Source organism: Rhyacophila brunnea, unplaced genomic scaffold (assembly GCF_057557595.1).
Source record: "Rhyacophila brunnea isolate RB1 unplaced genomic scaffold, BYU_Rbru_1.0 scaffold_22, whole genome shotgun sequence".
NCBI lineage: Eukaryota > Metazoa > Arthropoda > Insecta > Trichoptera > Rhyacophilidae > Rhyacophila > Rhyacophila brunnea.
In genome coordinates this window covers 28,280,400-28,304,947 of record NW_028232882.1, presented here as the reverse complement: position 1 = coordinate 28,304,947, position 24,548 = coordinate 28,280,400, and the positions used below count along the sequence as shown (strand labels likewise).

At 38.7% G+C, this 24,548-nt stretch overlaps 1 protein-coding gene across 1 annotated transcript; it reads right to left on the bottom strand.

Moving 5' to 3' along the window:
• Window positions 1-1,175: 1,175 nt before the first annotated feature.
• LOC147070301 (cytochrome P450 9e2-like) lies at window positions 1,176-24,548 on the bottom strand. The gene is made up of 10 exons (XM_085949387.1): window positions 24,421-24,548; window positions 20,067-20,294; window positions 18,233-18,396; window positions 13,413-13,556; window positions 12,074-12,279; window positions 11,664-11,898; window positions 11,121-11,345; window positions 3,846-3,943; window positions 2,645-2,813; window positions 1,176-1,374 (listed from the first exon to the last, which is right to left on the bottom strand). Exons 2-10 carry the CDS (start codon window positions 20,279-20,281, stop codon window positions 1,202-1,204), a joined length of 1,629 nt encoding a protein of 542 aa, XP_085805513.1. The 5' UTR covers window positions 20,282-20,294; window positions 24,421-24,548; the 3' UTR covers window positions 1,176-1,201.

The following is a 24,548-nucleotide window of genomic DNA, read 5'->3' as shown; positions in this document are numbered from 1 at the left end:
CCTTCATAAAGTTTATAAATATCCACTCATATTTATCATTTTCAAAACGAAAAAATTCTGCTTGTGGCCACTGGTCAACAGCATTATATGTTAAATCAGTTTGGATACCAACGACAAAAAATCTACTTATATGTAATATATAGAAAGGTATCGCCTGCTGAGATGTTTAACCAAATTTCAAGAGAACAAATTTAAATAGTACAAAATGTTTTAAAAAACAAGCGATTATCACTAATAAGTAGATTTTAGCGGAATTGTACGATTTAAATTACCAAACTTTATCATATTAATTTTACCACCGAAAATTTTGCCCGCAAAAATAGACGTGGGTATAAAATTAACACGGCGATTAGATGGCGATGAAAATAAATAAGTTTTATCACTCACAATAAAATATAAGTAATAAATTAGTAGGTAAGTAAATTCGCAATGCATACCAGTCAAAGGTAAAAGCGAGACTGTACTGAGATATTTCATACTTTAGAAATTATTATACAAATATGTAGGTGCCATCTTTATTTTTTATTGAATTTAAGTTATTTAAGTACAAAAGGTTTTCAAACAATGTCAGCAAAGGCACAATTCTTTTGTAGCTTGCAGCTGTAGTTACTTTTTTTATGTAAGTATGCAATTATTTGGAGTGTTTAGACAATGCATTTAGACACGGATGTATCGACACAAAAAAGAAAATTGAAAGAAATTTAGGGATGTCATAAATTTTATTTTTAACCCTTGCACGCCCGGCATGACATAACTTCGTTAATTTTTAATTTTGAGAAAAACTTCAAAAAATACATTTACACATAAATACCTCAATCTAACGAACCGCAACGCAATTTTAAATGAATCCACGAGCCGGAACGGTATATTTTGGAATTCCACGAACCACAACGGCGCTCCGGTGCGTTCCTGTCCATTTCGAGCGCTGCCAATAACGCATATTTAACGTTAGCCCAGTTAATTAAATTAAATACTGAAAATGATGTCGGTGGCCGCAGGAAAATCCTCTGGTGGCCGCTAATGAGAACCACTGCGCTAGACCAAGGGAAGTGGAGCGATCTAATGCTTACCATATGCTCTGAAGTTGGAGCGTGATATGTAGGTAAGTCAGTAAATAAACGCCAGTTCGATAAAAACATGTTAATTATTATCATTTATTATAAACAAATATTATGTACATTTTTAATATTATTGATATTTATCATGAAATATTTCGTTTCTTTACGCCAATCCAGAATCCGTTGACAGGTGACAAACTGAAGACGTGGCTGGCGATTTTCAATGGATATTCAGATTTAGGAGTGGCAATCAGATCGAAGTTTCTCAGTAAATAAAATGCCAAGAGTTTTATTTCCATTAATGCAAATCGGTTGCCTGAAAAAAAATAGTATTTATGAAAAGGTGACAAGACAACCGTGTGCGGCGCATAAGGGTGGCCGAACCAAGGGCCGCCCCTTGATTAGACGATCTATGCTACTATAGCGGTATCTAGTGACAGAATTATGCAATAATTTAATACAGGCGTGACAATATATAATAATTATTACCCCGTGGTGGAATATTGTTTTGAAAGGGCCCCACATGCCCCACGTAGGTCAAAATGGAGAATTTATGGTATTTTCAGAGCATAAGCCTGGTCATTCTCGTTGTAGATAATCTATTTATATAATTTTGAAGCCTTATTATCCTTTATATTTATTTTAAATATTTGATGACTGCATAAAGTATTTTTATTACATAAAACAGTATTCTTTTAAACCTCTCGATCTAATGTTTTAGAATATAGTCATATTTGATTACATCCATGTGCAGTGGTGTTAAGATTTTTTAGATTTATTAATTTTTAATCGCATTTATAAAACCATTAGTAAAATTAATGTTAACATTTATATAGTGAAATATTTACGATAAAAAATTATATTGATAATCTCTGTGATAAAATGAAATAAAACAACAATTGGATCTTGGCCTTCTCCATCCAGGTGTCCAAAGCCGCCTCCTTCAAATTTTTTGGATGTTCAAGGTTATTAAATCTAACTCAATCCCTATCATTTTTTTTACTTATCTTCTTTCAGGTATTGTTTTTATTTAATAAAACGCATTTTTTTGTAGTACTCATTCCACTTTTAATCAATAAATTAGGACCGGTTTCGTCCGCCTCAGTGGGACTAAAAATATATTTATAATCTCTGTGATCCCAAATTTGACAAGAATAAGATATTTATTATTCAAAAAATGGGCAAGATTACCACATTTGAAGATAATTCTAAAGATATTGATTATAAGTTATGTCTTTGATCATTCAAATGTGATAAAACATTCTACGAATTGCTTTATAATAATTGTTGACCTAAGAATAAGGTAGTATTTTTTGAAATACGCTATTTCTATTGGCATTTCCCAGTGGTTAAGCTACAACATACGGCCGTAGTCATAAATTGACAAACGATAAATGAAGTAGGAAGTAATGTTTGAACATGTATCTAACCAAAAAAAACGATTTTTTTCGAGTTGTGGACATGCATTAGTGTAACAACAAACAACACTGAACCTATTAATTGTTTTTGTCCAGATGTATCTTGGCCTAAGAGCCTGCCCAGATAGCTAAAGGCTTATCCTATATGGTAAATTAATGGTATCATACCTATACAGCTTCTCGGTCCAACTCCGAACGGCACGAATGCAAATGGGTGGATAGAGTCTTTGTTCTCTTCGGAAAATCGCTCAGGCATAAATTTTTCCGGAGACGTCCAGTATTTCGGATCAATATGAATCGAGGTTATTGGTATCTGTATTCTGTCTCCCTTACGAAACTGAAAAAATATAGAAATTTAAATATTATTCTATATTCTTCTTCTTCTATTCTATATTTTGAAAAACGAAAAAACCATTCGATAAAATACATTAATATCCCTCGCTTCAATCCCAAGAAAGTCTTGATAATATGTAATGCCAGCCCATTGGCGAGTCAAAAGTCCGAGGACAATAAATCGTCCGATTTGTCTATGCTCTGCTACTGATCAACGAACGAATAAAAAAGTCGAGCTGTCAAAAGTCAAAGGTTGCGATTTTCGTAATGTCTTCCGATAATTCTATATTTTTGTATTATTTATAATAATATGTTGACTTGCATAAAATAATATAGCAGTGAAAACAACCGAAGTTTTAGCTTTTCTTTTATGAATTTCATAAATACATATAAAAAAATAATTGATAAATCTCTCATTTTCTAATGTGTAAATCAACAAATTAATCAATGAAAATGTTTAAAACAATTACAGATTTTTTTCGGTCCGAATGATCGCGTATTAATGTCAAATCGAATTTGCATAGTGATCGACGGACGAAGTCTGGCAACTCGGAGAGTAAAATGTCAAAGATGTTTGAAATCCAACGAGCCTGGTCTGCGGATTAAAAAGTCCGCAGATCTGGGGTACTCCACGCGAAAAAAAGTCCGAAGACTGTAAATCGTCTGACTTGCGTGCCAATCGAGCGCCGGCATTAGAAATAAAAGAATTTGATGAAATTATACGTAATTTAATGAACAAAAAAGCATGAAGAATAAATATATATATATTTTTAATTACTTGTTGATACGATGTTTTTGGGACCCCCAATATGGATTATCCCATGGACTTCAAGCGAAAAATTGGCGTTGGTACGACTTCTCTAGAATAGGGAGATTTACTACAATATGGTAGCCAACTTTCACTAGAAGATGTCACCAAAATAGTATGATGAAGAATTTATAATATCTATATTATGAAGTTATTACCAGGTTATTATATCTAAAGAAAGATGTGAACAGCCCACAGTGTGTTTTGTAGTAATTAACATAAATTAACCTGCATTCCTGGATGACCGTCATGTGCAGGTGGAAGTCTATATGGCTTTGTACAGACTCTATCAATTGCTCCTGCTGGTGGCCAAAGCCGAAGAGTTTCTACAAGAGATTAAATTGATCTTATGTTTATTCACTCATATTTATCTTTATATAATATATTATTTGCTGAATAATTGTAGATACTAAAAAGGTGAATTATCATTTTCGCTCCGTGTGGCAAGCATGTGGGCTTCCGCAAAGTGAATCTTATATTAACAGATATTTGACGAGGAATGATTGATAGCACAAACTATAAGGTCCTTGGTCTTTATAAAAAATATATTTTTGTCAGACGCAGGATTCGAAATCGCAAAAGCGGGCACTCTGACACTATCGCAGTGTGGCGTATAAGTAAGCTTACCATACGTCCCTGTTTGACCGGGATTGTCCCGGTTTCACACATTGTTCCCGGCGTCCCGGCCGGTTTGGCATTTTGTCCCAACTGTTGTTCTGCGTATGATCGATTGTAAATAATAAATTGTCATTGTTGTGAAAATATATAAATATTTTAATATCTACAGTTCGAGTAACTCAATTGAAGGAATTCTGTAAACTTGTAGAAGTGGAATATAAAAAAATAGTTCAGCATAGAAATGAGGGTGGAAGTAGTCCGCAGACAGTGCAATGTGTAGATAGCAGTTAAAACCTAAAAATTACAACATTTTAATAATTCAATATTTTTAATAATCAGCCAAACACTGCCGTGAGAACGGACATATGATCACCTCCCGCCGGCTGAAGAAATGCTTAAGTGCCGGGTGTCAGTTGTCCATCACAGGAATGAACGAGTAAACAGTGCATTCCTGTCATTGTGTCGTGTGAAATCCATTGTTGGACTGATAACGTTTGTACCTTAATCAAATTTCGCAGACAAAATCCCAGGAATCTATCCGCAATGTGGGAACAAAACAATAAATTTACCCACGCTGTGGATAGCATTTCCTTTGTCTACTTTCAATATAAAAACAGACGTGGCAATCCAACAAGAACTCAGTACCTTAAATTCGCTCGTCTTAATAACACGCCGCTCGCTTCAACGTTAAAAATAACTTTTATCACAAACACTATCGTCGTAATCTAATTTATAAACTTTGTATTATTCAAGCTGTAAATTGAATCTGTAATTTGTGTTAAGGGATAATAAATTTGGGGAATTACTTTTATACGCATCAAAACCTTCTGATTTTATTCATCACCTACCCCTCATCACACCATCCCTTGTTACAGTGGTGACCCGTAAAGTAAAATTCAATTCATTCATTTTCATTTTACAGACTTCGTTTAATTTTTTTATTAACTACTATTTTACTGTGTTTGTGAGAGAATTATTTTTTCGTTGGAGCTCGTTTTCCCGCGCAGTTTTCAACATCCGTTTTCCCGCGTTAATTTTCTTAAATTCACTTGCCTTGTCAAGATGCCCAATGGACAGTTCTCCAGCGGGTATGGCAGCAATGCCGGAGGAGAAACGACAACACCAGCACCAGCCCAGCAGACCACACCTCAGATCAGCCGCGTGGCAGTGAGGATCCCACCATTCTGTCCAGAAGACCCGGAAATGTGGTTCTGCATGGTGGAGCGAAGCTTCGAAGCAGCTGGCGTCACGACTGACGCGACCAAATTTGGATACATCCTGGGAGCTTTGGAATCTCGTTACGCTTCAGAGGTTCGAGACATCATCCTTAACCCACCTCGTGAAGGAGCCTACGAGCACCTCAGGACGGAGCTGACGAGAAGGCTGAGCTCTACCCAGGAGCAGAAGACCAGACGACTACTGGAGCACGAGGAAGTTGGTGATCGCAAACCATCACAGTTCTTGCGCCACCTACGTTCTCTCGCAGGAGCAGCCGTTACTGATGACATCCTACGCACGCTTTGGATGGGTCGCTTACCACATACCATGCAATTGGTACTGGCGACACAGAAGGACGCGGATCTCAACAAGGTTGCAGACCTAGCTGACGCCATGGCAGATTCCACATCAAAGGCATCCATTGCTGAAACCACGATGGAAGACCTGTGCGGCATCAGCAAGCTGGTGATCACCTTGCGGGAGGAAATCTCAACTCTTCGCGAGGAGCTCTCCAAAGAGCTCGCAAGAGGAAACCGACCATCAAGGCCACGTCACCAGTCACGATCAGCCAGCCAAAGGAGGAACCATTCCCGACCGCGAGACCAAAGCCACAGCAAACCTGGCATGTGTTGGTATCATCGTAGATTCGGCCAAGATGCGGAGAAGTGCGTCACACCATGCACCTTCAACAAGGGAAACGCCACGGGCAGTCGCTAAGCGCGGCCAGCGATTACAGCCCTACCTCCAGCCGCCTCTTCGTCACCGACCACGCCACGAAAATACAATTCCTTATCGACACCGGAGCGGACCTTTGCGTTTTCCCACGCACGAAAGTACAGGGGCGCCGACCAAAATCACAGTACGAACTTTCAGCAGCAAACGGATCTGTCATTGCTACGTATGGCAGTATCTCACTGACGCTGAATTTGGGGTTACGAAGAGAATTCACCTGGAAATTCGTGATTGCAGATGTCACCAAGCCCATTATTGGTGTTGACTTCCTAATCCATTTCGGATTATTAGTCGATGTCAAGAATCGCAGACTGTTGGATCAGACGACTCAACTTACAACCTCTGGACGCCACAGCAGCACTGAGATAGCAACTGTCAAAACTGTCGCAGGTAAATCCCTTTATCATGGATTACTGCAGCAGTTTCCGGATCTCACGCGCCCAGATGGAGCTGGTAGAGAAGTCATCCACAACACGAGACATCACATACGAACCACCGAAGGACCTTCTGTAGCTCAACGTCCTAGACGCCTAGCTCCCGACAAACTTCACATCGCCAAAAAGGAATTCGAAACCATGACCAGACTTGGAATAGCACGACCATCTGAAAGTTCTTGGGCGTCACCCCTTCACCTGGTGCCCAAATCTGAAGATCAATGGAGGCCATGTGGTGATTACCGCGGATTAAACGCTCGAACCGTACCTGACAGGTACCCCGTGCGTCATATCCATGACTTCACACAAACATTGCGTGATAGGAAAGTTTTCTCCACGATCGACCTGGTGAGAGCATACAACCAAATCCCAGTGGCTGAAGAGGACATTCCGAAGACTGCCATCACAACACCCTTTGGATTATTCGAGTTTCCATTTATGTCTTTCGGCTTGAGGAATGCGGCCCAGACTTTTCAGCGCTTCATTGACGAGGTTCTGCAGGGTCTGGACTTCTGCTACGCCTACATAGACGACATCCTGGTAGCCTCCACAACAGAACAAGAGCATCTTCAACACCTGGAAATTTTGTTCAAACGCCTACAGGAGTACGGCCTGGTTGTCAACTCCACGAAGTGCCACTTCGGAGTAGAGGAAGTTAAATTCCTTGGCTACCTGGTTTCCAGCACCGGAACTCGACCACTTCCAGATCGTGTCAGCGCTATTCGCGAATACACCCGCCCAGACACTCAAAAAGGACTACGACGGTTCTTGGGAATTTTGAATTTCTATAGGAGATTCGTCCCCAAGGCCGCAGAAACGCAAGCTCCACTGAACTCACTCCTGCAAGGAAAAACTTCCAAGAAAGAACCTATCATCTGGACACCAGAAGCAATCAAGGCCTTCGAGGAATGCAAGAAGAGTTTGGCGGAAGCAACGCTATTGAAACATCCGAAAAGTGAGGGGACTCACTTAGCGATAATTAGTGACGCATCCGATACTTCCGTTGGCGCAGCACTTCAACAACGAGTTGACGATCAATGGGAACCGCTGGCATTCTTTTCAAAGAAGCTAAGTCCAGCGGAGAGAAAATATGGCGCTTACGACCGCGAGCTTTTAGCTATCTATCTAGCTGTCAAACATTTTCGACACATGATAGAAGCTCACACGTTCACCATATTTACCGACCACAAGCCCATTACGTTCGCATTCCAACAAAAATCGGACAAGTGCTCACCAAGACAATTCAGACACCTCGATTTCATCGGACAATTCACGACCGACATTCGTCACGTCGCTGGAAAAGACAACATCGTCGCTGATGCCTTGTCTAGGATAGAAGTCGTTGAAGACACACTGAATTATGCCAACCTCGCAGCCGACCAGGAAACTGACAACGAAATGAGTACATTTTTACGTGACGGATCGGTACTTCAGTTGAAACAAGTACTTATTCCCGACACAGACATAAAAGTATTCTGTGACTTGTCAACACCTATCGCAAGACCTTTCATAACCAAACCGCACCGACAAGCAGCTTTTAATCATATCCACAGACTTTCACATCCCGGAATTAATGCGACCGTCAAACTTGTCACACAACGATTTGTTTGGCCGTCGATTAAAACGGATTGTCGAAATTGGGCCCGCAACTGTCTTCAATGCCAGAAGAACAAGATCACACGTCACATATCAGCACCACTCGGAAACTTTGCACCTTCAGGACGATTTGAGCATGTCCACATCGACATCGTCATCCTTCCTATGTCTGAAGGCTGCAGATATTGCCTCACCTGCGTTGACAGATTCACGCGGTGGCCGGAAGCATTTCCGATTAAAGACCAAGAAGCGGAAACGATCGCCCGTACATTCTACAATGGTTGGATCGCCCGTTTTGGAACGCCTTTGAGAGTGACAACGGATCAAGGCAAACAATTTGAGTCGAACCTTTTCAGACAATTAAATCGTCTGACTGGTACGGCGAGGATTCACACGACAGCATATCACCCAGCCGCAAACGGTATGGTCGAAAGACTGCATCGTCAATTAAAAGCCGCTATAAAATGCCACGAGAATGAGAGATGGACTGAAACATTGCCGACAGTGTTAATGGGAATCAGAGCAGCTTGGAGAGAAGATTTAAAGACGACAGCAGCTGAGCTTGTGTACGGCGAACCCTTACGCCTACCAGGGGAATTTTTGTGCCATCAAACCAGCACAAACCAAGACCCAAGCAACTACGTCACGATCCTGAAAAAACATTTCCAACAACTGCAACCTGTGAAAAGCCAGCAACACGGCGAAAAACGCGTTTTCATTTTCAAAGACCTTAACAAATCGACACATGTCTTCTTACGCGATGATACAGTCAAAACTCCGCTAAGATCTCCATTTACCGGACCATATGAGGTCATCACGCGCAATTCGCGAACATATGTCATTTGCAAGAGAGGAAAAAACGTCACCGTTTCTATCGACCGTTTAAAACCAGCGTACATTCTCAAGGAAAATAAAACAATGGAACAGCCTGAGAAAAATCCTGACACCGTGGGAGCTCGTGTTACCCGATACGGCAGACGTGTCCATTTTCCAGACCGTCTCTAGGCCAGTGGAGCAAATATCGGTCAACAACATCAGGCACGAGCCGAACAATGCAATCGGGGTCGTGTTTCAAAACAGCACGCGGAGTTTCCGATTTCAAAACAGCAACGTTAGCGAAAGCAAGAACACACATCGACCTAGAATGTAGGTCAGTGGTGTACGCAATATTTAAAATGCAGGCATAAACAATTTATTCACAATAAATGCGGATAACTCAACTGGATTATTCAGTATTTTACCATCATCATCACCAAGAGACACCAGCATACGAAAATGGGTGCACAACAGACAAAGGAAGAGATCATCGTCGCACAGACTGCGTCGGGCGGAGCAATTGTCAACGACACGTCGACAGGCCAACTGTCGTGGGCAACGCTTGCCTTGATTATCGTCATCATTGCCGCAGTTTCCAGCTACCTGCTATGGACAAATTGCAAAAAGCACATCACCAAGAGAGTCATCAAGGACATGAGAGCAGACGTCCCGGGATGCAGACCACCGCAGCATCCACCGAGACAGATCTGATTGGACCTTCAAGCGACCACCTCTACCTACTTTCATCGCGATTTGCGTGCCGCATTTCGCTGGAAGGGGGGTATGAGGGTGGAAGTAGTCCGCAGACAGTGCAATGTGTAGATAGCAGTTAAAACCTAAAAATTACAACATTTTAATAATTCAATATTTTTAATAATCAGCCAAACACTGCCGTGAGAACGGACATATGATCACCTCCCGCCGGCTGAAGAAATGCTTAAGTGCCGGGTGTCAGTTGTCCATCACAGGAATGAACGAGTAAACAGTGCATTCCTGTCATTGTGTCGTGTGAAATCCATTGTTGGACTGATAACGTTTGTACCTTAATCAAATTTCGCAGACAAAATCCCAGGAATCTATCCGCAATGTGGGAACAAAACAATAAATTTACCCACGCTGTGGATAGCATTTCCTTTGTCTACTTTCAATATAAAAACAGACGTGGCAATCCAACAAGAACTCAGTACCTTAAATTCGCTCGTCTTAATAACACGCCGCTCGCTTCAACGTTAAAAATAACTTTTATCACAAACACTATCGTCGTAATCTAATTTATAAACTTTGTATTATTCAAGCTGTAAATTGAATCTGTAATTTGTGTTAAGGGATAATAAATTTGGGGAATTACTTTTATACGCATCAAAACCTTCTGATTTTATTCATCACCTACCCCTCATCACACCATCCCTTGCAACAGAAATACCAGATTTCTTTCTCTGTTACCAGCAGTCAATGACATTGCCAGCAGTCGAAAGAATTAAAAATATATTTGAAGAAGTGAAGTCATATTTTCTTTCTCAAGAGAATATATATCATAATAAATCGTCAAACCTAATAATATATCATTAGTACTTATAAACAATAAAACTACTACACTCAAGAGGTGTAAAATCGCCCATTCTAGGAACAATGGTAACGTATTGGAAATTGCTTATCCAGTGTATTATTATTAATAAGATAGGTGGTTTTTTACTAACACTTCAACTATTCATAATTTTTTTGTTATTTTTTATTGTGACCTTGACTTGATAGGGAGGTAATGGAGTTTTTACCTTTTTATTGCATTGACTGGTTATATAAATAAATTACATTTAATAGTATTCGTGGTCAGTGATTATTTGCCTTTTGGTGAGTGTACACAGTGCCCGAAGATGCCGAAAGGCGAAACTCTTGTCGCCAAAAACGACTCAAATAGAATAGTAAAAATCTTAAATCCATTAGAATTTAAATTCAAATTCCATCAAGTACCATCGGTCGATAGCATTAATATTATAAATCTATGTGAATTTAGCCAAAGGCCTATCTCACATATGGAATCAATGGATGCATAATAATTTTATTGCTGATACAAAGAAGATTACCGACATACCAGAGCACACCATGTCCAAATATTTGAGTTTATGCAGATCGTTATATGAAACCATGGCTCCATTATGGTCTTTCACGTATTCGTCTATTTCCGTTTGCAATTTTTTCAGCGCCGCAGGACACATGGTTAGTTCATAGGCCATGAAACTTAGTAACGTCGATGTTGTATCGAATCCAGCAAATAAGAATATCACCACCTGAGCAGTGATTTCGTCTTGGGTCCAACCTGAAAAGACATAACATTGTCATTAAATTTAAATATACATAATTTGAAAACATCGTATGCATATGTATCGCATGTATTGTCAATGATATACCAAAGCCTGTTGCCACACTATACCAAGATTTTGATAGCACTAAATCATTTTTTTCATTGAAACCGAACCCGAAATCGAACCTTTATAAACAAATTTAAGTTCAGGGTGGGTGTAAGCAGATTCCAAATGATATTTTTAGGACGTATCAATAATATGATTCACATAAAGAGCAGAAATAAACGAAGTAAAATAGATATGTTTTTTTAAACCTTTGTTTTATGTCTTACTTCTTTTGGTGACTTTCTTGTCCGACGTATCTTCATACACGGTGGCAAAACCAACATCGTCAGTACTGACTGTTGCCTCATTTTCTTCGTTTATAGATCCTTTGACGGCCTGCATCAACAAATGAATCATGTCCCTTCTAACAACTCCTGATTTCTCTCTGGACTCCATGATTTCCGTGACTGTAGATCGGAAGAATTTTGCCACTTTTGCAGACATCATGCTTAACTTTAAGAACTGTAAAACCAACATTTAGTTTAAAGAAAACAATAATTATTGAATTTTGGACCCCTAATACCCTCGATTGGTGCGACTCTTAATCGGAGTAAAGGGAATATACATAAGGAAGGTGCGTGATGTAAAATATAGATTCTGCATTGTATGTGTAAATTATACGTGGTCAATCACTAACCTTCATAAACTTTGGAAAAATTACAAATCCAGCAAACTTAAGTAGAGCTTTCCCTTTTATGTTAGTGAGGTCTTCGGACATTTTGAAAAAGGTGTTGTTCTGCTCGTTCAGCGAGTCGGACTCTATGCCGAATGCGCACGATGCTATTACGTCGTTCGTATATCTGGTGAAGAGATCTTTTAGCTCCAGTTCGTAATACGGTAGACCTAAAACATGTTCATGGAACATGGAAGAGTGACTTTTATAAGAAGGTAGGCTATGGGGATACAAAATTATAGTGCTCCCTTTGTTAGTCATACTTATGGGATTTAGGAATATTATAATAATATGACATTATTATTTCTACTTAAGTGATAAATAAGTACATACTAATGACAATTCACAATGGCATCGATGAATTTTGAAAGGCTTATTGACAATGTAAAATTGAGTAATGGATTTTATCATTAATAATTATTATAGGTATGTAGTGTATAATTCTTGACAAATTGGTGCCTTTATTTATTATTCTTTAACACATCCGGCCCAAATAATTATTGTCGATACATTTTTAGTCAAAATAAATTTTTATCAGAGAATTTAACAGATTTCGTTCTGGATCAAAGTCGAGAACTTCTTTTTCACCTTCTCTTGCGAAAAAGAAATCACCAGCGAATAATTTAAATTCCAAGTCCAGTCAGTAGCTTTCTTAAACCATTTCAACTTCCATCTCTTATATTATTTTTGTCCAATAATTTAAGAATCGAATTCTCAAAATTCTCATTGACGATTTCTTGAGAAATGAGAATTCTCGAAATTTTGGGGTTTTCATTTCTCGAGATTCGAGATTTACAATTGTGTTTATTTCTCGAAAATTCACGAGGCGAGATTTCAATTGTGCAAGCATTTTTTTCTAAATACATAGATTGTTCATTAATTACCAAAAACCAACAGCGCATAGTAACTGAATTAATAATACAAATTTCAGGTTTTGTTCGTTGGTTTTTTAAATACATCTGAACAATTTATTAGGCCATTCCTAAAATATATTAGCAAAATATTTTGCCAACTGACAATGTTCGTTTAAAGGTTCAAAATGTACTACGGGATGGGGGGCATCAGTCTAATAACATTTAAATACCAAGAAAAACGACATTACACACTTTTTCCCCGTAGCGGCAACTTACTGTGACGTCACGTGATAGTAGGCGAGTCAGCGACATGCACCTGAATTTGAGTCGCGCTTTAGTGTATAACGGTGATACACTTATAATGCTGTATATTATGCTACACGCTATAGTAATAAAAAATAACATATTATTTTAGTTAAATTACGAAAATCACTAAATTATGTACAGACCTTTATCAGTTTTGTCTTTAATTTGTTTGTTCATATAATCAACCAATCTTTCGGCGCATTGCTCAACAAAAGGAATCATAGCCTTCATTTTGGATCCAGTAAATGCAGGGCTTAGCGTATTTCTCATATCCCTCCATTTATCACCTAAAATACATTGGTATGTCAATATCGAGCTTAGATTGGCTATACTATATCTTAAAACTACGCACATATTATTTATGCATAGTAAAGAATTTGACAGAAACAGAAAAACATTGTTAGCAAAATAATCGTGCACTTTTGTATTAATTAAAATTATGAACTTTGGCACGATGTGTAGTGACACTAATAAAAGTGTCATTCCTTAAGGAAATCTACCCGACAATCAATCCTAAAGAAGCCGGAATCGATGTGAAGCTGACTCATAAAGAAATGAACAGGGTTGACTACGAAGCATAGCGTACATAAAACATGTGCATGGTTTAGTTATAGTTCAGAATAATAATATTGTCTGGCAAATAATTTGTTCAGGTCAGATGGAATTATGAGAAATTTCTTGTAGCTGACATGCAGGTAAAATACCACTCGCCATCAGAGTGAATGGGGATGAGGCACGCCAGACTGCAGGCAGAGAGAGAGACTGAGTTACTCTCGGCATTCTGCGGCAATTTTTTTTTTCATGAATTAATAATATAATTTGCAGATGATGATGGTTAGTTTATGAAGTTCAATTAAGCCCTGCCTAAACCAAACCATATTAGTTTAGGTATGATATGGGCGATCCGACAAAAATAGCGCAGACTTTTTCAGTCATACTTATTTTTTTGTTGTCATTGAATTAAGAATACATAGTACACGTCATAATGGCGTTGGTTAGTTTTTTGGAATTCGTCAAGCCCTGCCAACCAAACCATAATCAATAAAAAATATTCTTCCATCTATAAAATATCTAAAATTATATTATATGGTTTAATGACATGTAATTGAATTTTAAAAACTAACAAACACTATCTACACATTGTAGTCTTAGTTCAACGAAAAGAAATACGTTTGACTAAAAAAGTTTACCGTGCATCATTTATGTCGGATCTTAACAGCCTACCTCCACTCTTCGCCATTGTAACCTAAAGCTCCCGCTTCCCCTTGTGGGTGACAATAGGATCATTAAAACATATTGACCCACTTCAACATTTAAACAAGCACCCCAAAAATTTCAAGATGGCGGCTATTTTTTATGATCATCTTCTGATTTGATTGATTTTCAGTTTAGACAATGTGTATTTTATGGTGTTGAATGATAACGCTAAGCTTAGCATATTACAATTAGAAGCCTATAAAATACCAACATGGCACTGGCAACATTTTAATTGTATTTTCCAAGGTACACTTCAGCTATTATTAATCGTTACAATGAGTTTACAATTAAGGACCAAAGGTTGGTATGACTTCAGTGGGGTATGCCTTGATGCCAGATCAGGTGTGCTTCCATTTGAAATGCTGAGTATGTCGACTATCCATGATAGCTCTGCCAACAAATCCTACCTCTAACCTCTCCGTGGGGGTCCCTAGGCAATGCAGCATGCTGTAGCAGATAGAGGAGGGTGCAAGGCGAATCACCAGCGCCTAAAAACTGGTACATTCTGGCTACGGGAAGGAAAACCCCTACAGAAAACCAGGGCATGTTCACGGGCCCTAAGGTGGCAGCCCCACCAGTGAACTCGGGTGCTGTGGGATGATCACCTGCACACCCTAAAACAACAGATTAATCCAAGCACAGGGAAGCCTCGGACCCCCGTTTCCATCTTGACGACCTCGCCTGAATTCGGTAAACGATTTTGTTTTGGAACCTACAATATCCGTACTCTAAATGTCCCTGGAAAGGCCGAGCATCTAACAGAAATACTTTCTCAATACAAGTTACATGTTCTCGGGATCAGTGAGTGTCGACTCACTGGCATTGGCGAGAAGTTTATTCGTGGGTTTCGTCTATTGTACTCCGGACACGCCACATTGCGACGTAGTGGAGTCGGATTGCTGATGTCCAAGGAAGCTTGCAAGTGCCTCACCAGCTGGGAACCTATCTCCGAACGTCTACTCCGCGCTACTTTCAAGACCAAGTCGGGCTCCATCACTTTTCTGCAGTGCTATGCTCCCACAGAGGCTGCTAGCGATGCAGATAAGGATACATTCTACGAAAGTTTGGCGGAAGCCGCTGGAAATATCCCCAGCTGTGATCATGCAGTTATCCTTGGTGATCTTAATGCCAAAGTAGGACCTGACCCCTCGCGTGGACCCTTTGTGCTGGGAAAACATGGCCTTGGCCAAATGAACGATAATGGTTCCCGTCTGGTAGATTTTGCCTCAATAAATGGTCTTGTGATTGGTGGTAGTCTTTTCCCTCATAAGACCATCCACAAATATACATGGACATCGCCAGACGGTAATACAAGAAACCAGATCGACCACATTTTGGTCAAAGCGAAATACCGGCATGAACTGCTAGACGTGCGGACATATAGAGGTGCAGACATCCACAGTGACCACGAACTCTTGGTCGGGAAATCCCGTATAGACCTCAAACGAGTCCCAAAACCCAAAAGGACGGTCAGACTCGATGTGGAAAACTGAAAAGTACCCGTGTGCGTGCAACCTATGAGCTGGAGCTGCAGATGCGCTTATATGATGCTAGAACTCTCACGTCTTCCATCGACTCGGATCCCTTGGAAGGAAAATGGATATTATTCCGGGATGGTATAATGAGCTCCGCAACTACTGCATTAGGAGAGCGGCATACGCACAGACCGGACTGGATGTCACCTCATACATGGGAGATGATTGAGAAGAGGAAGCTCCTGAAAGAATTGCGAGACAATGGTACATACGACCCACAGCGCAGCGCGGAATACCAGACAATGGACCGCGTGGTAAAGCGTTCTGCCCGCTGCGATAAGCGCCGACGCCTGGATGACCTCATTCGGGATGCGGAATCTGCTGCCTGCAAGAATAATCCAAGTGCTCTCTTCCGCATCACCAGAGTAATTTGCGGTAAGAAACGTCCAGTGGTCACTGCATTACGCAACTCTGACGGAGTGACAGTCACCGAACCTGCAAAGGTCCAGGAGCTATGGCGCCAACATTTCAGTGATGTCCTGAATCGCCCACCTCCATTGCATCCCTTCGATATTCCGTCGGAGATCACCGCCCTCGGAATCACTACTGCATCGGGATTCTGCGAAGATCCTCCGACAACTGCTGAAGTTAAAGAGGCTGTCAAAAGACTGAAGCGCAGGAAAGCTCCTGGAGATGATGGCATCCATGCAGAATTTCTGCTCTGCGGACTGAGCGCTGTATTGCCGTCCTTGTGTGACCTTCTGCACGAGGTGTGGGAAAGGGAGCAGTGCCCCAAAGCCTGGAGGGATGGTACCGTTGTTACTCTGCACAAAAAGGGTAACCCACAAGACTGTAATAATTACAGAGGAATCACTCTCCTCAGCGTTCCCGGGAAGGTGTTGGCGCAGATTCTCCTGTACAGGATTAGAAGTCCCATGCTGGACGTTTTGCGTGCGCAGCAGAGTGGATTTTTCCTGGGGAAGTCCTGCTCAGAGCATATTTCAACTCTCCGAAGCCTTCTGCAACAGTACCAAGAGATGAATATACCTGTCGCCTGCTGCTTCGTGGACTATGAAAAGGCATTTGACAGTCCTCATCGTGAATCTCTGTGGCAAATTCTGCTAGGATATGGTGTCCCACGGAAACTGGTCGCCGTGATAAGTGCTCTCTACACCAATACAGAGTGTAGCGTGAGAGCAGCCGGAACATCCTCTGACCTCTTTGAAATCACGTCAGGAGTCAAGCAAGGATGTGTACTTGCGCCCTTTCTTTTTATCATCATGATGGATTTCATAATGCGTAAGACGGTTTGCCCCGACAGTGGGATACGCCTACATCATGTTGACACAAGCGATCTATGCGAAGAAAGACTGTGCGACTTGGAGTATGCAGACGACGCAGTTGTGTTTGACTCGACGATCGAGAGGTTGGAGGTGACCGTGAACAGGCTAGCCGCGAACTCGATGCGTGTGGGTCTTCATCTGAATGCCGCTAAGACCAAATCCATGTGCAGTGCTGCTTGCATCGACGCCGACACTCCTCTGCGGGTTTCTGGTCTGCCCGTCGAGCTGGTGTCCAGATTCAAGTACTTGGGTGCCACGGTTGCCGATGATGGTGGTATTTCTAGTGAGCTTGGAATCCGCATGGGTGTGGCGGGCTCTGCGTTCAACCAACTTGGAGTCGCATGGAGGTCAAGGCTGTATTCTGTGAGGACCAAATGTCGTTTGTTTAACGCGTGCGTGCTACCTGTGCTCCTGTATGGCTGTGAGACATGGCATCTTACTAAGCTTCAAGAGTCACGGCTTTTGAGCTTTGAGAATCGATGTCTCCGCAGAATCTTAGGGGTACATTGGTACGACCGCGTTACAAATATCCGAGTTCGTGAGCAGACACAACAGCCTTCGGTGATTGAAGTTATCACGAAGAGACGATTCACGTGGCTGGGACATGTATTCCGGATGCCGCCAAAGAGTGCGGCACTTCGCACCCTTGTGGCACAGCCTCAAGGGTTCCGTCGCCGTGGCCGGCCCTCCCTCACCCTGCAGCGATGCTACAAAAGCGACCTACGTGCTGCAGGTCTGACATGGCGGGAGGCACAGGAGTTGGCGATGGACCGAGGGAAGTGGCGCCAACTTGTGCTTGCCCTATGCCCCAATGTTGGGACGTGACAGGGTGAAAGAAGACAATGAGTTATTTAAAAGTATCAGTGATTCAAATATGTAAATATGTACCTTTAAGTGAGAATAAATTATGGAAAAACAGTGGATCCGCTTCTGGGTCGGTTGGTGTGTAATGATCAACAAAATGATCGAACTCCTTCACTGTTATTTGTTTTATAATATCAAGGTCCTTCAGAATAACAGATTGATTTGTCATATGGAAAAATCCTACATACCTGTAAAACATGGAAATCCATTAATCGAATGTTTTGTTTAGTGATTCAAAATATTTAACACGTGAATTTAGTAAACTTAAATGAAGTATAATCACGGTTGAAAGATTCAAGCCAAGCAAGCTGAAGCTGGCTGCTATTTTTATTTTTATACAGACTGTCTGAATGTTGGACAGACTTCAATCTTCTCTTTTTTCAAAATATATTATAGTATAGTTGCGCAACGGCATAAATACATATAAGATGTATGAAGATGTGGCGGGTAGTGGAGGAAAAACCAAATTAACACTGTTAGAATACTTAATAATACTGAAATAATATATACTGAAAGTGAAGATTTTATGAGATATTCAATCAGCTATAGAAACGTATAGGACCTCACAATAATTATACCTATAGAGAAAATAAAATTGTCTTGGTCAAGTCCTGAACAAAAATGAACCACAAGTGGGAGTGAGAAAGCATTCAGCACGCTTATATCTCCGCACTATGCGTGAGAGTAAGATAAAAATTCTACGGCTGAATTAAATATTTTTTGAAAACGTCGCCGGTAAATAAGGATTTGACTGATAACATTCATTTAAAAACTGCGAGCACGTGTTGCTGAAATTTATTGTTTTTGTGTGAAATATAAAGTTAGTGGTAATTATTTTTAGTAATTTTAGCAGAACATATGGGTAACTAGGTTGTGTTTAAATTTGGTAGCCGTACTGAGAACCATCACGATGGTATTACGTTTCATATTTAATTTGATAATAATAAAATCGAAGTTTAACTGATCGTTATACACAAGAAACGCGGCTTCATTTTGCCGAACAATAGGCGCTCTTTATATTTATCATTACTTCATTAGGCCCGTTTTAGATGAGGCCTTTGTATTCTAATATAGGGACCATTGTATTATGTTTATGAACGCCCCAGAGATAATGAGTCAATGCGTGTCCGGTACACGTTTCCGTCAGCCACTACATTCTCAAGCCGCCGATACACTTGTTTTGATTACCGCAGCCAGTTTTATGTTATAATTTATAACGCGAAATTATGCGTTGACTCGTTAGCTCTAGGGCGTTCATAAACATAATACAAAGGCCCATTTATTCGAATACAAAGGCCTCCTATATTATATCGAGCGCGACACCGGTGTCCCGTCTGAAACGGGCCTTACTCTGAGCTCTTGGTCGATAGTAAAAAATACACGCAACCGAACAGTTAACTAGAAGTCGCCCATCTGCAAATGACGTAAAAACTAATTATTGTCATTGTCTCAGTATATCATAAAAATATATATAATAAATGTCTGCACCAACAAGTGAAACAATAAAGTCAACATAAAAGATAAGTCCCGTGCGTAATACAGCTGATGGCCCTTGACTTTCGAACGTTCAACTTTCGCACAATTCGCTATGTCGTATCACTAGAAATGAAATTTTTATTGCATAGTAGTTCAGACAGACACGCATTCCAGGTACCGGTGACCTCATTGAGCAGTCTACATGCACTCGCGGCGTATCGCGGCGAGACACGCGTCATCTGGATAAGCTCTGATCTCATGCCATAGTTGGCTCGATCGGTATTTATCATTTCTTTCTTTTCATTTTTCAAATAATTTTCTAAGGATTTGGTATTAGCCATCTGTTTAACTAAAATTTAATAAAATAATAAATAAAACATACCGTTCATTCGGGAAGGCATCGTATGTTCTTCTGATGCAATAGTTTAAGTGCTCCTTTCCAAGTGTGACGTTCAAAGTGTTTCCCGCCAAAAAGTACGGTTTTATGAATTTTATTTTAGCGTTCTCAAAACGGCTGCACTGTCTCTTTCCAAAATAGTATACTGCCAACGCGATTGATATCAATATGATTGAAAAGTCTACTAAGGTGAATGCCATGGTTGATTATATTCTGTAACAAAAAGAGATATAAAGATACACCATTAATTTAGTTCATGCTACTTACGAAGAATTCATAAGGGCGGACGTGCTCAGCGTGGGCCAAAATGGAGCTTTTATTCTATTTTCAAAGCATGGTCCTGGACATTCCTTAAACATTGTAGATAATCTATTTATGTAATTTTGAAGCCTTTATATTTATTTTAAACATTTGATGACTGCATAAAGTATTTTTATTACATAATATAGTATTCTTTTAAACCTTTCGCTCTGATGTTTAAGAATATAGTCATATTTCAGTACATGCATGTGCAGTGGTGTTAAGATTTTTTACATTCATTAATTTTTAAACGCATTTATAAAACTATTAGTATAATTTATGTCGACATTATTATAGTGAAATATTTACGATAAAAAATTATATTGATAATCTCTGTGATCCCAAATTTGACAAGAATTAGGCATTTTATTATTCAAAAAATGAGCAAGATTAACACATTTGAAGATAATTCTAAAGATACTAATTATAAGGTATGTCATTGACCATTCAAGTGTGATAAACATCCTACGAATAATGATTGCTTTATAATAATTATTGACATAAGAATAAGGTAGTGTTTTTTTGAAATGCGCCATTTCTTTTGGCATTCCCCAGTGGTTAAGCTACAACATACGACCGTAGCCATAAATTGAAAAACTATAATTGAAGTAGGGAGTAAAATGATGTTAACGCGCGTGTTTGAACATGTACCGTTTAAAAAAAAATCGGTTAGGTACCTTAGGACCTACGCTGAGCATGTCCCCCCTTAAGTGAACATGATAACGAGTACAATAAAATTGTTAAATATATTTTTTAAATTTATTCAACGAATAATTCACAAGATTTTAAGAATGTAGGTGCCATTTTAATTATTGAAAATACATTATTTTGAAAACACTCATGAGAAAATATAGCCAATAGAAAAAATCTTATTTGAAAAAGGTAAGACACCCGGCAGGAATCGAACCTGCGTCTCTTCGGTATCGCGCCCTGTGCATTAACACTATGCTACGACTGCCATGCTTAATTGCGACAAATTTTAACTATTAGCATTTTTAATACCTGTTCATAAGCGCTCCCCAAATTGAGTTACAGTGGGCGATCGATTTTTGTATTCTAAATTAAAGTATTTATTACTATAATTACTAACCGACGTCACGGATAACTCCAATATTTTCTGTTGCAACTTACTTGAACTTAAAGGCCTTTAAAAACTTAAAAAAGGCCAATAGTAGTTAAGTATGTGTATGTATTTTTTAAAAGATTTTTGATGCACTTGTCTGTTTAAGATAATCAAAAATAAATAACAAAATAACTGGGTAGGGACCTAAAAATATTGCATATAATTTAATACTAAAAACGAAAGGGGCGGCATTCTAAGTTTGCCTAAGGGCTGCACTTGGGGACATCACTGGAAATATGTATATTTTGTCATAATTCTGTAATACTCTTTTCTCATCATAGAACAAATTAAAAATTTCACAATCTCATGAAATATATTAATAATAACGTAAAATATAAGTATTATTGTAAACCTTGACATGCTAAAATCTAGAATAATGTCATATTTGGTACATTAGAATCGGTGACGTTCCGTGGGGTAGGCAGATTGAGCGTCGCTTGGGGGCGGCATTTACCCAAAGCGCGGCAAATCGAGGAGAATCATTAGGTATATATAGAAAAAGCTACATAAACTTAGTAATAACGGAAATATCTTTCCATTAAAAAAATCAGCTCACTGGTTGGAAACAAAATGTATTAATTAGGTACTATAAAAGTTTTAACAGGATTTTGTCGGGTTCGCGATGTCTAGTTTACTTCCGATATCTATGGATGTCACGTTCTTGGTGAACAACAATGACACGTGCATACCTAATTTAAAATTTATCCAAATATATTTGCCAGTCACTCGTGAGTTTTGGAAGTTGTCAAGTGTATTTTTAAATGTACCTATCTGAAACTGTAGACTCATAATATAGTCTATTGAATCAGAGATGGCATTTAAATAGGATTTAGTGGTATATATATTGTTAGTAATGTATCCATACAATACATTTCTTAGATCATGGCCCCCACATCGTGAAGCGGGCCCCAAGGCTAGGATTTTTGTCGGGCCCCCTACCTATCGCCAAAGTTAAAGGCAGTGTGATGGTCTACAGTAGCGTTTTCCAAATGGCGTTCACGGTATTAAGGTAGGTATTTAGTGTATTTTTAAAACTTACATCCACTTGAATTATGGAGTTATCAAGTAATGACGTAATTAAAAATTACATCGCACAACAACATATTTTAAAATATAACCCTCACTAAAGGAAAATAGCGCCGCAGGCGACTTTTTTTACTATTAGAGCAAATTTGTGATGTGTGTTTATCTCACTTATTTGGTCGACTCGCCACGCCGGCCCCCCCATGCGCCCGGGCCCCCAGGCTAGAGCCCTGTCAGCCCCCCTTTGTGGGGGCCATATCTTAGATATTGGAGTCATGAAAGGATGATAAAAAGTACTGTATAAAAAATGTAAAAAATGCATTTTGGCACTGCCTAGGGGCGGCATTTTGTCTAGGGACGTCACTGATTAGAATTATCGCACTTTTACAAAATACTATTTTATCAACACGTGCATTATAATAATATCTCCAATTTGAATGTATATTGAAAACATATTATAGTAAAATATATTATTAGAGTTTGTAATTGACTCGTAATTTTGAAGAAATTGCATCCAACTTCTATTTATTTAAAATAAATTAATATGTAAATAAAAACATTAAAATATGAATATTGTCAAAAATCTTTAATGTACTTACGTCAGAGAAACTTTAATAAATTTAATTTTAAAAATAAAAATTACCATAAAATATTATCTATGTAATAATAAGATAGGTCGGTCCTTTAACGAATTCACATTTCGTGGGGTTGCTGCCAAAATTTGGTAAGTCGATAATTATTTAGGTATTTAGTGTTAGAAACGGATTATGTGTCTATATATTATAAATATGTATGCTAGAAAAAAATTAAGGGTCATCCGATATATTATAATATCTAACGTGTCATAAAGCATAAAGAAATTAGCATAATGCCTGATTAATATGATTTAGAGACTTACCAACTTTTGGCAGTGACCCCACGATTTTTTTTAATTAATTGTGCTGTGACTAAATATGACTTAATATTTTTAGATACGTATTTATTAATTAAAATGTAAATTATCAAAAAAGGTCTCAAATTGCAAGTTTCGTATTTTTCCGATAGGCTCCTCTGGTAGGTGGAGTATTATAATTCGCCTTTAGGAAAACCTGTCACTGGCGGGGTCTAATTTATTACAACGTTTTTATTAGCTCGTATTATTGTTTGTCCGATGTTTGTTTATCCAGTAAAAATCTTGCAATCGATTTTTAACTAACTTTCCGACTAGCTAGACATTTGAAACTTTTAGAATATATCAGAACACGATGCCAATGCATTCTTTTAATACTTTAAGCAGAATTGAATTCATTTTAAGTTAATGCTGTTTTGTATGGAAATTTATTTCAGAAAAATCCGTAAAAAGTAAAAGACTATTATTGATTGCTAAGGGGGTAGTCCTAGCAACTAAATTATTAATATATACGTGCGTTACTATGGAAATCAAAATGAAATGTCAAAATGACATTTAAGTATTCTATATTTATTTTGTTTGTTTGTTTGTTAGTACAAGTTTGAGCATATTGAGCATAATAATTCAACAGAAAATTTAAAAACGTTGTATATAAAAAGTTTTATTTATCTTGTATATTATATTATTATAACGTTATGGTAATAAGATATTAAGTAAATATGCATAATTAATATAAAAGTTGTATCGAAAGACTGTTTTTTAGACTTATGTCAACGTATATAAGTTTCCTTATGTAGCTAAAGATATAAAAACATATTATTTACTTGTTTGCAGTTGAATTTAATTGCTGTAGACTTCCTGTCAACAATATAATTATTATTGTTCAATTAAATCATAAAAAGATAATAAATATATAAGTAAGTATAACAAATTATTATTGATAATTATTGTGAAAATGATATATAATAATATACTTGTATGATTCCTAAAATAACAGTTCTTACCTTTACAAGATTTTCAATTCAAATTTGATAAGTTTTAAGTTAATCTATATTTCACAACACTTTTGTAGAGGGCACTGCTACACACGACAATATGACAGTAACTCACGCTTGCTGATTGTCAAATTGTA